Source organism: Onychostruthus taczanowskii, unplaced genomic scaffold, assembly GCF_017590055.1.
Source record: "Onychostruthus taczanowskii isolate IOZ18803 unplaced genomic scaffold, ASM1759005v1 scaffold27, whole genome shotgun sequence".
In the NCBI taxonomy this organism is placed as follows: Eukaryota; Metazoa; Chordata; class Aves; order Passeriformes; family Passeridae; genus Onychostruthus; species Onychostruthus taczanowskii.
The window spans coordinates 8,697,075-8,714,018 of record NW_024500017.1 but is presented as its reverse complement, the minus strand read 5'-3'; the positions used below and the strand labels follow the sequence as shown (position 1 = coordinate 8,714,018).

Below are 16,944 nucleotides of genomic sequence, written 5' to 3'. Positions count from 1 at the left end.
ATGAGAAATCAGGTAAGTTGATATTAACTATTCTAGATCTTGGTGGTTTTGCTTGTACTTGGAGGAAACCATTTCAGCTGTGCTATTAATGCTCAGTAGGAATGTAGCAAATGAAATTATTTTTTTATTGAATGTATATTTATTGCATTATATTTCATTCTCACACAAATAAATCTGAACTTAAAAAGTAATTGTGTCAATGTAATGAAGCGTACAGTTGTAACACGAGCATATTTTCACATTAACTTGAAATATTTCTTTAGACTTGGTGGATGATGGTGTGCTTAAAATGAGACATGACCTTTAGATGTTGCAACTGAATGAAGGTAAGGAAATTCATACTCAAGGACTTTCCTCTTTTATTTCTTTGTTCTCTTGATTTCTGTTCCACTCTGTTAAGCGTGAAGACATGAGGAAACTGCTTGATATTGGAGTGCAGTACGTTGGTACAGGAAAAATGAAAACAATTCAAACTTCATAGTTACCTGCCACATTAAAAGGAGTTCCACTGAAGCATAGCTAATAAACACATTGGTTTAAGATTGCTGTTAACCCAGAGTAACAGAGAGGGATTTAATAAGAGGTCTCCATGAGTGCATAAAAGTAATTTGAACTGGATTAAAATCTCCAATTCAGCAGTTCAGGGAACTCTGGATCAACAGCTCTAAATAAAATAGATTCTACTAATATCTTTCAGCTTCAAATAAACAGAGGAGGATTGTTACACCAGCAGAGGTGAAGGAGAATTTGTAACCAAAGGCTTGACCCTCAGCCTTTATCAGACAAATGTTTGGAAGGAAAACCTTCTCTGAGTCAGTTTGTGGGATTCGTCTGCCTGCTCGGGGCTGTGAGGCTCCTGTGCCTTCAGTGCAGGTGAATCTCAGTATAGTCTGAGATGCAAATGGTGATTTTGGTTTGGAGGACAATGAGGATTTCATATTTGCAACCTGGACATGTATTTCAGTCATCGCAGTGGAGTCACTTCCAGAGATAAAGTTGCAAAGTAATAAAGAATTGTCCCTGATAAATAAAAATTAGATATTAAATAACCAGAGTAACACAAATGTGACGTGTACTGCAAAAGTTAACATTGCTAATATTCACATTGCTGAGAGATAAGCTATTTCAGGCAACAGCTCTAGGAATAGTAGTCACACATGGTTTTGAAATTTAGTTGGATAACATAAATTTCAGAGTTAGTGCCGGAAAAAGATTTTGGGAAGAAACTACAAGCTAAAGCTTCAAATTTAAATCAAGTCTCTACCAAATAAGGAGCAAGGGTAGTCAATTTTGGACTGATACCTCTTGTATTAAGATTTATTTGCAATTTCTTTTTAAGCATTTTGTGCTGGTCAGGGAACACACGAGTGCTAAAAATGGCATTTGGGCAAAACAAGCACTCTCATGAATGGAGGATTTTGTAGCAACAATACTCAATATTTCTTTGCTAGAAGTAGAACAGGATTTGTCTTACTGTGATCCATCCTTACAGGTTATGTTTTCCTGTTGAACCTATTGTTAGATGTTTTACTTGCCTGGGTCTGTAGTATGATGTGGCCAGGTTAATGCCTTCTCTAAATTCCTGCTGGAAATCAGCACTGTGAGTACTGAAAATTGTGTGTGTTGGTTAGCAGAGAGGAGCAACCCAGTGGGGAGGGCAGCAGGGAACTGAGAATTCAGGTGAGCAAGAAAGCTTCATCCAGTGTGTGGGGAATGCTTCCAAGCACAATTTGTTTTGTTCTATTCTGTTTGCATTTTTACAGCTTTTCTCTCTCTCCTAAAATAGATGATGCCTTCATGTGTCAATCCTCTTGCCTCTTTGTCTTTTAGGAATGTGGTCTCTCTAGACCCTGCTCTTACTTGCTACATCAAATCCTCTGTCAAATGATTTTCCCCTGTCCTGCTGCCATGAACAACTCTGGCCAGTTTAAATAAATCAGAACTAAGTTAGATCTCTGATAGGAAATTATCTCCTATCTACCCTTTTACTTATGAAGGTTTGTAAAACAGTTGTGCTTTCACATCATTCTGTGAAATGCCCTTACCAAGGATTTCAGTGTTAGTGTGATTCACTGGTGACCCAGGAGAGCCCATATTCCTCAAAGCAGGTCCTGGAAGTCAAGTTTCCTCACGGTGGATGAACACTGGCCATTGATCTGTAGGGACAGATTGAAAATAGGGCAGGGCATGCCCTCTTCTCCCACCTCATAGCTCTGGGTCTTTCATCCACCATGCATCCAAAAATCCTTGTGAAGGGCAGAGGTGTGGGGCCATTCACCAGTCAGGGCTGCAGGGACCCTCCAGCTGACCAGCCCTGCACCTCAGGGACAGCTCAGAGGCAACACTTTTGTTTGTGTTTCCTGCTGCTGTCCCTTGGGTTGGTGTGCACAGGGCAGCACTGGCTCTGCAGCCTGGTCACTCCTGTGTGCATGGAGCAGGTCATGGGGAACCTGCTCAGAGAGGCTGTGCCCATAAACACTGAACCATCATCACAAAGCAGAACTCATCCTAAGGCAGATTCTGCAGAGCTAAGGCAATGCTTCTCATAGTACAATCAAAATTCATGAAGTTCTATTAAAAGCAGCAAATCACCCCACTTCTCACCTCAAAGACACAGCCCAATAGTTCCCCTTTAATAGGGACTTGATTATCTAGATGCACCAGCCACCACAGACCCCTGCGCCAAACCACATGTAGTTACAAACTTCCCTTTACACAATCACCCAACTCTCCACCTCCCAAAGGCTGCTCTCCCCAACAGCCACCTCCCTGCTGCTTTGCAAAGCACCATTTCCTCATACTCAGCTCCACAGAGGAGGACCTCTCACTAACTCCTCTCTATTTCATTGAGCCAAACCAAAGACGACACAAAATTTATCAGAATCCAGAGATGTGGATTGGTTTTATACCTATCTCCATGCAGACTATCCCTCCACTGCTTCCACCACATCAACCTGTGAGCAGGCTTGAGCTCTCCCCTAAGTACAGAGTACACACTGCTCTCCCCTAAGTACAGAGTCCACAGAGCCATTTAAAAAAAAAAAAAAAAAAAAAACCACAAAAAAACCCAACCAAACAAACAAAAATATTACACATCCCAGGAAGCTTCATAACACCAGAGAGTGGAAGTGGGGATAGCCTTGTCAGGGAGTCAGGCCCTGGGATTTTCATGACAGCAACATTTTCGTGGTCTGTGGTCTAGCAGTTTGCCAGATTCCGAATATTGCAAGAAAAGCCAGGTTTAGGATTTTTGGTGCTAGACTTGTCCATGGGATACTGGACTCTGTCCATGCATAATTCCTCCATAGAAGGGTGATGGAGTATGAAGTCTGGGAATGAGATTTGGCCAACAATTTCTGCCTCGTTTCTTTTCTTCTGCACATGCTGTGCAGAAACTGTGGATGAGTCCAGGCTTGGGTCTGAGTAAAAAGGATTGGGCAGATGGGCTGAATAGGTAGGATGAACTGCTTGAAAGCTCTCAGAGCTTTGCTTGCATTAACAGAGCTGGCACTTACACACTTTTGACTCATCAGAACAGCAAACACAGACATTTCCAACACAGAAATATTTTGTATTATTCCACCATCCCAAGGAAGAGTCTCTTTAGAGCCACTAAATACAAATAAGCCATTTTTGAATTTGTTAATTCTCTGGTGACTTCAAGATGAAAATATTTTAAATATGATGATGATAGTTTTCTAATCAAACAGTATTATCTTCAAGATAATGTTTTTCTGCATATTTGCAAGATTAGCTGCTCCAAGAGGATATTAAAAAATTTTGGACTTTTTTTTTTTTTTTTGCTGGTTTTCATATCATATCCCTCATTTTCTGACAATTACAGAATTATTCAACATGTTGTGATATTGCAAAAACAGGGGAAACATTAAAAGAAACCCTTTCCCCCCCCCCCCCCCCCAACCATCTAATTAAATCTTTGAAACCTGGAAAGCAGCTCATGATCTGAAAGGCAGAACACTGTTAATCCTTACCAAGCAGGTAGGCAAGGCAGCACAGAACACAACTTGGTGGTAGTAACTACAGAAATACAAAATCAGGAATGACAAGAAAAATAAGATTTCTGTGGAAGAGAACTTCATTTGACATTTCTGGTCTGAAACTAAACAAAAGCAAATTTTATCTTGTTTTAACAGAGTGGCCTTAGGCACTTGATGTGTCAGGTGCCTTTCAGGCACAGCTCATCCTGCCAGAGAAGAGGGTTGTGTTGACAATTCCCCAGAAACGCCACTTAGGTAGGACTCAAAAATCAAGAGGCACGTGCTGTGGGCACAGCACCCACAGGCACAGAGGAAATACTGATTGTGGGATTCTCCTCCTTTGTCATTTCCAACACCAATCTTTCCCTGCATCACGGAAATCAGATATTTCTCCTGGGGTCAAATCATTCTGGGACAAGGGCTGGACAAAATTGCTCAATGCTAAAAATTTTAATGCCACCAAAAGAGCATTTCTCTCTCCTAGACCAGCCAAACCTGCTGGAAGTCAGCATCCATAATGCAGGGGCTCTGCTGGCATGGGGCAGCGAAGAGGAGCCTGGGATTTCTGTGTCTCTTTCTGGTTTTCAGCTCAGGTAAGGACAATGCTCTGGTGCTCCCCAGGGAATAACCCAGTGCCTCTTTCCCAGCTGCTCACACAGCCCCATTCCCACATCTGTGGCAGGATTGGTTCTTTCATCCTGTGCAGGCAACACTGACGGGCTGGAGCTCCAGGGCTGGTGTCACTCAGCACAGCAGACCTGTGATGCCTGCTCCTGGATCCCATGCCAAGAATCTGGAAACAGAAAGGTTTATAAGGAAGGAGAGAGAAGGGTTATAGAAGAGCTCCTACCACCTAGATTGTCAATCCAGATTTAGCTCTGACTAATTGAGGGTTGTTAATTCAGCTGATTAACACTACATCACAATTTATAAGCCTTGGATTATACACTGGGTATTTCTCCTTTATGAACATACATAAAGGGGAACGTGGATGGGTTGAAAAGCTGAAGCTTCATGGAACATGGCAGATTTGCATGTCCTGGCACTGTCTCCTTTTGAGAGCCTTTTGGATTACTCATAGGAGACATTCAGATCTCCTCTGATGGGATAGGAAACCTAAATTTCAAACAATATCTTCAACTTGTCCTGCAATCCCTCATTTACTGCTGTGCACCTCAGCTGGTCACTTAGTGAATCCCAGAAACCCAGTCCAATCTCCTGAGCCCAGTTTCAGCTCATTCCTCCTGCAACACAGCTCTTGAGGACAATCCTCAATTGCATGACTGCTCTGAATAACAAATATGCACAGAGAAGGGAAGATTTGTTTGGATTTGGCCTTGTTTTACTCTGTACCTTGCAGCAAATTCTGAGTGTAAGGCTAGTTAAGATCTCTACAAATATTTGCTATTATATTTTTATTTTGATTATTGAGGGGAAAATTCAACAGGGAAAACTGTTTCTCAGCCTCTTTCTTCACTTTTCAGCTTCGTGCTTAAGAAAAGAAAATAAGAAAGAGAAGCAATTGGCAGTGCTGGCTACTGCAGGTAACAGGCAGCACATGAGGAGCCCCAGCACCAGGGTGTTAATGGGAGTGGGGGATGCTGTGCTGGGCATGGAGGTGGCAGCAGATGAGCCCTGCTCCTGCAGGGTCTGTGAGCCCCAGCCCAGCCCTGCTGAAAAGCCACCCCACCCAGTCCAGTCCTGACCAGGCTAACAACTGTCCCTCCCAAAATCTACTCCTCTCTTTTGCCTTCCTCTCCTTCCCGGCTCTTCATTCCCTTTTGTTTTTCCTTTTCTCTCTTCTGTGCTGTGGACAAGTGCTGCTTTCAGCCCTGGGGTGCAGGGTTATAAATAGTACTGATGTCACTGGAAAATTGCATTTCTCCCCAAATTCAATTTTGTTCTCATCTCATCTTTCTGTGCTTCTTTTTCTATCCTGCTCTGTTCTTCCTCTCTCTGTCATGTGTGTCATGCACACACACCTTCCTCCCTCACACAGACACTGCACTGCTCTGCTTCTGCATGACTTTGTGGGAGGGGAGCAAAAAAAGTCTTTGAAAAGACTTGGGAAAAACAAATAAGCAACAACAACAGAAATAAAACATGTTAAGATTAAAAGTGTGATTTGGCTACAGCAAAATTATTCTTCTGTAGCAAGCAGTATAGCCATCAATGTTGCTGGAAAACAAAAATCTGTATTTTCAAGTTTGGGGAAGGTGAAACATTTTCTAGGCACTTTCTCTGCCTTTTGTGACCTGTGTGGTGAGATCTGCTCCTCTGTTGGCAGCAAACACCCATCACCCAGCAGGAGAGGGCACCAGCATGCCAGGGCTGGCAGGGCCCTGCAGCTGCTCAAGGGCACGGTCAAGGGCACAGCTGGCAAACCTGAATTTTGGCCCACCACTCTACTGTTGCTGAATCTTATTATTTTCTAGATTCATCTCCATGGTCCTGGAATTTCATTTTCCCATCAGTGTTTTTTTAGTACACCCCAAACATACATAATCTGCTCATTTTGGTTTTCCCGTTCTGGCGCATTTCTAGCACACACAAGCAGGGGATGCAGAGCAGTTTCCTTGTGCCTTCATGCACCCCTTTCCTTTCAGAGCTGCCTGCAAAGTCCCTGGACCTGGCTGGCATTAACCTGACAGAGCTGGTGAACGGGATGCTGAGCACTGCGCTCAGAGGTAATGGGACAGGGCTGGGCAGGTCACAGCTGCCACCCAGCAGTGCAGAGAAAAGGCACTACGTGTGTTGGCAGGAGAAGCTGTAAACATGTGCTGTGGGCCTCCAGAATTGCTTATAGGAGCATGTTACCTTGGTGCATTTATCATGCAGATGGCTGTCTACCCCAGAGAGCTTGGAAATTAGTGTGGGTTTATATATAGAAAATATAATTACTTGTGGGATACCTTTCAAATGCGCTTTCTAATCCAGTGTACATTTCAATTAAAAGAAAAACAAAATAAAAAGGAAGAAGCAATGCAAACGATCCTTCCTTCAGTGGAATGAGAATGGACTGAGTGTGAGGCAGCTGTATCATACTGGCACCTTGGGAATCATTTAGACATTAAATGAGCAGAGTCAAAACATGCTGTTCTCACTGTTTGTTCCCAGCACTAACAGCGTGGACCTGTGTTTCTGCAGGTACCAAGAAACTCTTCTCTTTGCTGAGCATCACCTCTTACAGCTCATTTGCCTTCCACAAAGTGTCAGTCACCATTTACAACAGTGAGTGTTGACTTTGCTCGGCTCTGGAGCAGTTTCTCTCCCACAGCCTGTGCCACAACACACTAATTTTTTTTTTCTCTGTCTCTCCCTCCAGTCTCTAATGCAAAAAATATTGACCCTGGCAAGTTCCCTATGCACTACTGCTACTGTTTGAATAATGTGACAAATGACTTGACAGGTGGGTACACAAAAGAGGTTGGCAATTGCATGTGCTTAAGGTGAATTATTTCCTTTGGAGCTGAAGGCTGTAGTCTGAATTCTGCAGACTTCATCCTTACAATGCTACCACCAGACTGAGCCAACAGCCAGAACTCACAACAAGTGGCTGCTGTAACTCCACAGCCTCAGCCTCAGGTGGCTGCAGCCAGCCAGCCAGTCTGGGATGGAGCCATCAGCCAAGTGACTGGCACGGTTTGACTGGCAACAAACCTCCTTTCCTCCTAGGAAATACACATTGCAGCACAGGAGAGACAACCAGCAATATATGGTACCTCACCTTGGCCACCTTTTCTCTCCTGGGATAACCCAGAGGAGAGGAACAGGGGCTTCTCTGCACCAACAGAGAAACTCCCAGTAACCTCAATGAGCCCAAGAGAAGTGAAAAGCAAGCACTAACATCTTCATAGAACTGCTGAATGGATTACAACATACTGTCGGGCAAACCCTTCACCTGAAATCCTCACTCACACCCCGGATTTCACAGAATTTAACATTTCAGGATGCATCTGAGTGTTTGGATTCTTTAGCTGGTCAGTGTAGGGCATCAAGAATAGATCAGCAGCTACAGACCAGACTCTACACCCTCTGTGCCACACGTGGTGACCCTGCAAAAGCTCCAGTGGCTTTCATGGCTTTCTCTGGATCCACACATCTCACAAGCCTTTATGGATAATTACCCAGTTTGCCTTGGAGAAGAACAGAGAAACTTTAATCTTTGTGCTGCAATTCCAGACTATCTTGAGGATTGGAGCACTCTCCAAAGCAGTAAAAATTCAGGGCTCAGGTCCAGCACTCCCTAAGTGAGAACAGTGACCTGTTACTGCTAGGAAGTACCACTAAAACACCACCAGCCATTTCCTGGGCTACATCTGAATCATCAGTAGTTGAAGCAGATCCCAGAGGAAAAAATCCAATGCCTATTGGAAGGTCCTACACAGCAGACAGGCAATTACATCAGGCAAAGCCTGCAGGCTTTAGATCTCCTACATTTCAGCAGACTAAGTAGAGCATTACTTTAAAATGTTCTCTTGAACAGATAAATTCCATTTAAGTTTGCTTTTCGACACACAGATTTTTGATATCATCTTTGAAATATACTTCTGAGAGTATTCTTGTAGTTTTTCAGTCCACACCAGCAAAATATTTTAGCCTTTAAAATATTTTAAACTTTGTCATATATGAACATGTACCTAAATATCATCACATATGAAAGTGAATTTTTGACTACATGATAGGATATGTGTTTTCAATAATAAACTTTCTCTATTTGTTGTCTAGATTTTACAGCTCTACTTGTTGATATAATTGGAAACTCCACCAGTTATCTCACAGAAATTTTCAAATCCACTTCTATTCTCTCAGGTTTGCATTTCCTTTGAACATTTATCATTATCTTATCTGTCTCATTTACTCCTGGCATGAAAACAACCATAAAATGTGGATAAAAGACTTACCCAATAGTATTTTTCTTGCAACTCATGGAACAAGGTACATGTACAATGTGAATGTGTGTAATATAGAGATGTACATGTTTCTACGTTATGTTGTTTGAATGTTTTATAATTAATTACTAAAAATTGGTGGGTTTGAGAATTATTATTACATGCTGATATTTTGAGCAATTCTGATTCACAGAGAATAAGTATGGGCTATTTTATCTGAAATTTTTTTACACATAAAAATACTTGTAATTTAGAATTTGATTTAGATAGAAACTTTTTCCCTGAAGATACTAACATTTGGATTTGATGGTGTTTTGAGATTTTTGTCAAAAATTAGATCAGAAGGAACATACTTGGTCAGCTGCCATAGCCACATGCCATGTTTTGTTTGTATTTTCAACTATTTAAGATAATTCTATGTAAGGAAAACTGGTAACAATGATCTCTTTTATGTTTTTTGCCTTTCAGTGCGTCAGAGCAATGACTCTGATTGTATCTACATCTGCGTGATGGCAGGGCAGACAGGTAAAAATTAAAATCATTCCACCCAACAATATTGCCCTAGTTTTCCTCAGTGATGATTTATACTGGAAACAAGAGTTTCTTCATATTTTTAAGCATTTCTATTTGCAGGGAAAAATCTGTCTGATTTTTTGGAAATACTAGATAAGTCTCCTGTTATTAATTACACATTTTCCAGTAACACATCATCCAACCTGGGTAAGTACATCCTGGGGAATAAAAGGAAACAGGAACCAGAATGAAAATCATGTCCAGATAGCTCTTGCAATGAGTACTCCATCCTCATTACCTCACTACTATAAATATGAGTTTATTTTTTTATTTTTGCTTATATATTTGCATACCATTATGCATTTAATTATAGTTAGAATAATATTTTATATTGTTGAAAATTTAATGCAATAATTATATCATAAATGTAATTAAATTTTCCAAACCTTTAAATTATTTGTTATAAGGTCTTCTGGTTGAGGAACAAACAAAACCTGCTGGAATGAGAACTTTTAGAGAATTCAGCATTGGGCTGGGGAGGGTCTCTAGTGCTCTTAAATCTGACTGGGTGCCTTCCATAGCTCTCAGCACAAGTGACCTCCTACATGAGTTACATTCAGAGTGGAGGTGAATATGTTCAGTCATTGCCCTGTGTGGTTCCTCCACCCAAATCTGCTTTGCCAGTTTGAGCTGCACTTCAGGTGCTCACCTTTCACTGTTGCCCATCACTATCTCCCGTTTTCAAGGACAGGTTAATGCAGGCAGACTGAAGTCAGTGGCAAGTTGTGCTGAAAGCTGTGGGATGTTTCTCTCCTTTTAAAACCAAACAAAAAAAAAAAGAGATGACACTTGGCCCAAAACCCCCTTTAATTAGAAACAACAGCTGCTTCAGTGGTAGCAGAATCTGATTTCTTTCCTTTTTCTCACACAATATGCAGTGGGTAGTGAGTGCTCTAACCTTGTCTTCTCATACCTCCAAGACCTAGATTCGATTTTCTCAAGTTTTGTGAAGTTGCAGGAAGACCCAAACAAGACAGTGGATTCATCAGCAGAATATGTGTGGACATATAAATGTGAGCAAATGTTGTCAGACCTAAATTTGTGTTCCCCTTGGTTAATGTTTTGACGAGTCATGTTAACTCCAAATAAAGGGTAGCATAAAATTTCTCTGAATCAGCAGATGATGCCAGTAATATATTGAAGAACTGGAAGATAGAGAAACTCTTGTGAAAAGCCATTTTACCAGAAAAAATAAGTTTTCTAAAGAGGCAGAGAAGAAGAGAAAAACTGATTGTTGGTTTCAAACAAAAAAATAAGATTATTTAAACTATTTCCTCTTATCTTCCATGAGTTCTTTTTTCTGTATTATTCTCTATCTATTTCTTTATATGACATTCAGTTGTACTTGAGAATTTCATAAACTTTAGTACATTTAACTTTGCTACAGGGCTACAAGATAGAAAATTGCTGCTCTGCCCCATTTTGGAAGCCAAAAAGCAAGGCTTTGCTCCCGCTCGGTTGTAGTAGAAATCAATAGAAATTCCAACCTTGACTTCATCCCTCCTTGTCATTGCAGCTGCATCTCTCTCCTACAAAATACCTGCATTTCCTGCAGGCAGTCTGCTGTCCTTTATTTTTTTTTTTTTTAATTTCCTAAACCACATGCCCACCTTTGTTATGTCTCATAGCCACAAGTGTCAATTCTCAAGCTGCAGCCTCTGCCCTGCAGTACCTGCCTGCTCACCTTCAAACAGACAAGACCTTTCTCTTTCTACTGTAGTGAAGCAATTCAGGAAATTAAGCACAAATTATGTCAAGGAAAAACCAAAACCCTGCAGGAACATTTCAGTTTCTTTGTTTATGAAAACTCACACATTAAAATGTCCTCGGTTAAAATTTCAAACATTATTGGAGCTCCCTGTGTTTCCATATTTAAAACAAAATGGAGAATTGCCTGCTCAAGTGCCAGAAAAGCAGTCAAAGGGTACATGGGATTTTCTGGGTGTATTTATTTTAGATATTATTCTCCCCAGCGTGTTGCAGTTGCTGGTGCCCTTTCTCTGTCTCTCTTGCTTCTCCAGCTACCAGGATCCCTCTCGCCCAGAAAGGAGGGGGAATCCCCACCACGAAGTCCCCGCTGTGGCCAAAGACAATTGGAGCCAAAGGGTCGTGGCTTCCCTCTCCCCACGTGGATGCTCCCAGGCCCCAAGGAATGGCCAGGCCCCCTGTGAGCCCTGGGGGGAGCTTGGCCCCTTGGCCAGCCCTGCAGCCCAGCCCCGGTGAGTATGGCAGGAGCCCTGGGACCTGGCCAACCCCTCTGCTCTGGGGCTTGGCCAAGTGTCTCTGAGTGGAGGTTGGAAAGCCCTTCAGGGACACCCACTCTGGAGTACCAGTTAGTTGATTATTTTATTGCAGAAATGCCAAAATCAGCTATAGGTTCCGTCCTGTAGTTTCTTATCTTTAGGGGAAAAACCTGATCTTGCTTCCCACAAACACCTCTGCCACTTGGATCTTCCCTCACATTTAGCTCCAAATTTGGTGAGCAGACCTGTGAAAAAGCAGTGTAGAAATGCTTCTTTTGCCTTCTTGATGCTTTTTTGAAGCTCTGCCCTTCCCTAGCCCACAGGCTATTCAAGTTCTAGTCAAGTACAGCTTTTGTCCTTCCTACTTCATCCTGGCATTTCTGTATGTCACTGGCAGTACTGGGTGAGGGACTCTGGCTGTTGAGCTGTCTCATACATAGCAGTTCTTCTCATTAGAAATAAATAATGAATAAAAGGAAGGGTGTGTCTCTCTGTTCCCACAGCTGACACATCCATGTTTTGGATGCAGACAGTGTCTCCACAAGAAGCCAGCAAACTGATGCAAACAGAGCCAGGTAAGACTGGTCTGGGATAGCAACAAAGTGTGTCAGTTGGCACATTTATGAAATAGAAATTAATATATAGAAATATATGGCTGATAATGTGTTTATACATCACTGTCTATATAAATGTCACTGTCTATATAAATGTTTATTAATGAACTGTGAGTTCAGGGTTTTATTCTTCTCTGCTGCTCCTTGAATCAACCTGCCTTTTTGTGTTAAGGTGTCAAAGCAGTTCTATTTTTTTCTCTCCCCTCAGATCTGCCTTCCACAGTACTGTCTCTGCCACCCTCCTACCGACCTGGTGTGACACTGAAACTTTACTCAGCTACCAGTAAGTAAATGCACCTCATGCAGCAGAAACTGCAGCATGTTTGCAAGTAATGCAATATAGAAGCATTCCCATGCAGAAAAAATATACATGGTTAATTAGGTTGTGATAGTTTATGTATGTAAACCACCCCAAATGTCCAAGGGACTGCTTCCCATTTGCTTGTGAATTTTACACAGCTGCAAATTCAAATATATAGATTATATTGTGGTGATAGAATTAACATAGGTATTCTGTGTGGCAATTTTAGCATTGATTGGTTATTGCAGAATTCATTCCTAAAAGTCATTCCAAAAGAAAATATCATGCTTTAAATCTCATCATAAACAAAATTATGAAACCAGCTCATGCCACATGAAACCCCCAGAACTGTTCTGAATTTACAATACTGCAAACTACCTTCTCAGCTAAAGAAGGATCACCATCACCAGGTGAGATTTTCATGAAATCCTCAGTTCTCATCTGCTTGTGTTTCTGTGTGGTGGTTGCCTAGGAGAAGCAGGGATGTTGGGTAGTGCAAAGATAACATATCACCTGACCTTCAGGGGTCTCCAATATCCTTTAAGCTTGATATTTTAGATTAAACCAGAAGAGTCTAAGGAACTAAAATGCTGGGCAAATGACTTTCGTTTTCATGGTCATCTTTTTAGCTCTTATAATGTTATTTAATTCTGAAATCAGATTTAGTGTTCTCTCATCTTACTTCTCTTTAAAGAGCTCCAAATACCAGAGTCCTCCTCTGGTGTGCAGCACCATAGACCCTGGAGAACCTAGGATGCTTTGAAAAGGTGGAAAACATGGATTTCAGTGAGATGGGTGAATTGGAGTCACCAAATGCCTCTCTGGGAGAAGCCATGGAGTCACTGGCTGCCTGCCTTATTCTAACAATCACACATTTGGGGAAATAAATCCAACAGTGGGATCCCTAAGTAAGAAAGGGCATCCACATTGTTCTGAGGGATGGCTTATGATTCCACTAATTCAAATCTTGAATCACAGAAGTGGGTGCCAACTAATAAAGAATGCAAATGTGCATGTTAGAGCATGCAGGGAGGGATATACTGAGTCTGAATCATTCACAGTAACCATAACATTGGTCTTCACTGGCAGCAAAATTTAATCTCAGTGTCGCAGGGATGTGATATTGAATTAATAAAAGAACTGTCTGTTTATTGCAAAAGTTGGTCACTTCACTGCTCCTGACAATAATGTGGCAATTTGAAACACATGGGAGAAAATCTCTGCACAGGAGCTGTGGTTCTTGCCTTTTCTGGTGTCTTGACTAATTCAATTTCTTAAGAAAGAGAATTTTTAGAAAAGAAAGTTCTCAAATTAATTCCTACTTTTACTTATCTTTGTGAACTTATGTACTGAACACAAAAAAATACATTTCACAGTAGAAATTTATTACAGAAGAGGTATAAAGCATTACTATGAATGGGTGAAAAATTAAATTTCAATGATAGTATGTGAATATACTATGCAATCAAAAAAATTAAATAGAAAATCAATTGAAAAAGAATTTAATCATCAAACAAATACCATATTATGCAAATACAGTGTTAATTTAAAGTGATTGTCAAAAATGAAAACCAAATCATTTTCCTTAGCTTTTAGCATTATTGTTTGACGTCTCTTTCCACATAAATGACTTCAAATTGAAATTGCCAATGTTCAATTTGCAGCTAGATAAAACTGAATTTCTGCTGGTAAAACACATAGCTTGAGTAAAGCATTCAATACCTGGTTGCAGGAGAGGGGGACCCACTTCTGCAGAGGCTGAAATTCGTAGGAGGGTGGCCTTCAGCAAGTTTTAATTATTCATCAACTTCATTATTTCTCATCAATTTTAACATTACTTTTCAGGGACAACTTATATTAAAACCTTATTGCCCCATGCTCTGATATTTGGTTATTAACATGAAGTGTGTTTACTTAAGCAAGGAATAATTAATTTTTCATTTACTCCATGTAGGAGAATATCAAGGTGTGTCAAATGCTGTTAAGTGGACAAAGCCTAATGACATTTATGTGAAATTGCTGGGATGAAGAGAAATGGGTCTCTCTTGCCCATCTCTGTCTAGTTTCACCTGATATCTGTGTAGTGCCTTTGACACAGCTGATTTTCAGGGCAGCCTGTGAGTTTGGGAGCTGCCAGAGTCTGTGCCCTACCCCTCACACACTCCTGCTATCTTGGTCAAGCACTGCCAGGAGAGAAATAGTTTCCTAGCAATGAAACCAGTTTCTCTTTCAGGTTGGTAGAGCCTTGATTTTCCTCCTGCCCAAGAATGCCATTTTATATTAAATTTCTTGTCAGCACTAGATGACTCAAGCTTATTTCAACAGAACTTCATTAGTCCAAATTTAACCTTCATAACCTCTGCTATCACATAACATAGCATTGCCCAGAGCTATAAAGTGTGTGAGACATGTGAACCTGGAAATGCAATTACACTGTCTAAGGGGATTATACTCAGGTAAGGTAGTTTATCCACACATGGCCAAAGCCTGCTGCTACTTACATAAAAATGGAAAAAATAGTTTACAATCACACCATGGCTGCCTTCCTTCCTTCCTTCCTTCCACCCCAGAATGGCATTTGAGGTATATCCCTTATTTCTTGGAGCAGGGAAGACATTGCTTTGGAGCTCATAGCCCAGACAAGGCAGAGCAAGGAATGTAGTGGCACGAGGCTTTGGGCTGGTTCAGAGCTGTGCTTTGTCCCCAGGGTGTCCCCAGGCCATGCTCAGAGAGCCCCGTGTGACCTCGCCTCCTGTCACCCTCATAGTGCAGAAGATCAACCCCTGTGTGATGGAGCTCTGTAGGTTCTTTCAGCTGTGCCTCTGTGTTGGTCAGAGAAGATATTCTAGAAAGGAAGCCATGAGGTAAAACCTGGCACTATTTTTAATTTCTCTGTCTGCTTGAAATACTCCTTGGGGCTTTTTGTTCCCAAATCACAATTTTCAATCACCAGTTATTATTTTGGAGTGTCTGTGGCCACTGGCTGAGACCCAAATGTGTCCCAATGCACTGATCAGTACCTGATCTGGCTTTAGCATTCCAGCTAAGTGGAAAAAGCCCAGCTGCATCTTTCCAAACATCTAATGACATCACTGAGGTTGGAATCTAGCTTTTTATTTCCATATTTAGTAATAGCAGCATGATATACTGTGCTTATCATGGAATCATAGATTGGTTTGAGTTGGAAGGGATCTAAAGTCCATTTGTTCCAACTCTGCTGCCATGGGCAGGGACACCTTCCACTGGACCAGGTTGCTCCAAGCCCAATCCAACCTGACCTTGAACATTTCCAGGGATGGGGCATCCACAGCTTCTCTGGGCAGCCTTTGCCAGTGTCTCAACACCCTCACAGTAAAGAATTTCTGCCTAATATTTAATCTGAACCTGCCCTCTTTCAGCCTGAAGCCATTCCTCCTCTTTTTGTCACTCCCCTTGTCCAAAGTCCCTCTCCTTATGAAAGATAAGAAGCCTCTTATCTTTAACTCCATCTTCAGATACTGTGTTGAATACTATTCCTGGTTTGTGAAAAATGCAAGTTATATCTGCGAAAGAGTCAAAAGAGTTGCTTACTCCCACAGTAAGTACATTTTCACTTTATATCTCTACATCTCTACATACCTTGTAATGAAGATCTAACAAAGATTTCTGCATGTCCACAGAATATTTGCTGTCTTTCATCAGATAGCTCTTTTATCTGATAACAATTTTTAAAGCATTAAACAAATTATTTTACCTTCATTCATGTTTTAATATTTTCTTGTAAAACCTCTTCTAACTAATATTTTCTTGTGTTCTTCCAGCATTAAAGCAAAAATGCCTTAAAAACATCTGTACATCAGTTTAGAGCACTGAGAAATTTTACTGCAAGTTGGAAGACTGGTGGCAGTTTTAGTTTTCTTTTTGATTTCTCAGTGTAAAAATCAGAAAGCAACATGTTATTTGTAAATATTTTAAATCAGACAAGCTATTAACAGACAAGATGTTAACCTAGAAATGTCTACTCCTCCAAGTCATTGTAAAAATAATGTCTAAAAAACAGAGATATTTCATACAAGCGATGTAACTCCAATAAAAACATTGAAAATCTTTTAAAAAATCTTATTTTATAAAGGATATTTACATGGCTGGCTAGCAAATGCAAATAGTTTCTATTTATTTTATTGACATTTGAGACATAGTAATCAAAATTAACAAATGCAAAGTAATTTAAAAGCAACCTGAAATACTGAAGACAAGAAGGACTCTCTGGAGTTAAACACATGCAGATTATCTTCTAAATCAAAAACTTCCATTACTTTAGCAATTCCTGTTGTGCAGTGTCAA

General features: G+C 40.9%; 1 protein-coding gene across 1 annotated transcript; it reads left to right on the top strand.

Moving 5' to 3' along the window:
- HHLA1 (HERV-H LTR-associating 1) lies at positions 1 to 16,465 on the top strand. The gene is made up of 16 exons (XM_041407565.1): positions 1 to 12; positions 4,483 to 4,591; positions 5,483 to 5,542; positions 6,605 to 6,685; positions 7,146 to 7,229; positions 7,324 to 7,407; positions 8,727 to 8,810; positions 9,359 to 9,415; positions 9,524 to 9,610; positions 10,390 to 10,476; positions 11,485 to 11,682; positions 12,210 to 12,281; positions 12,529 to 12,603; positions 15,329 to 15,485; positions 16,116 to 16,198; positions 16,422 to 16,465. Exons 1-16 carry the CDS (start codon positions 1 to 3, stop codon positions 16,463 to 16,465), a joined length of 1,374 nt encoding a protein of 457 aa, XP_041263499.1.
- Positions 16,466 to 16,944: the final 479 nt, after the last annotated feature.

What these genes read in the sequence shown, in the direction of transcription:
- HHLA1 (XM_041407565.1), top strand. An exon ending in GAAACTTTACTCAGCTACCA is followed by an intron (nt 12,604 to 15,328) that starts GTAAGTAAATGC and finishes CTTTGTCCCCAG; the next exon opens with GGTGTCCCCAGGCCATGCTC. An exon ending in AAGAGTTGCTTACTCCCACA is followed by an intron (nt 16,199 to 16,421) that starts GTAAGTACATTT and finishes GTGTTCTTCCAG; the next exon opens with CATTAAAGCAAAAATGCCTT.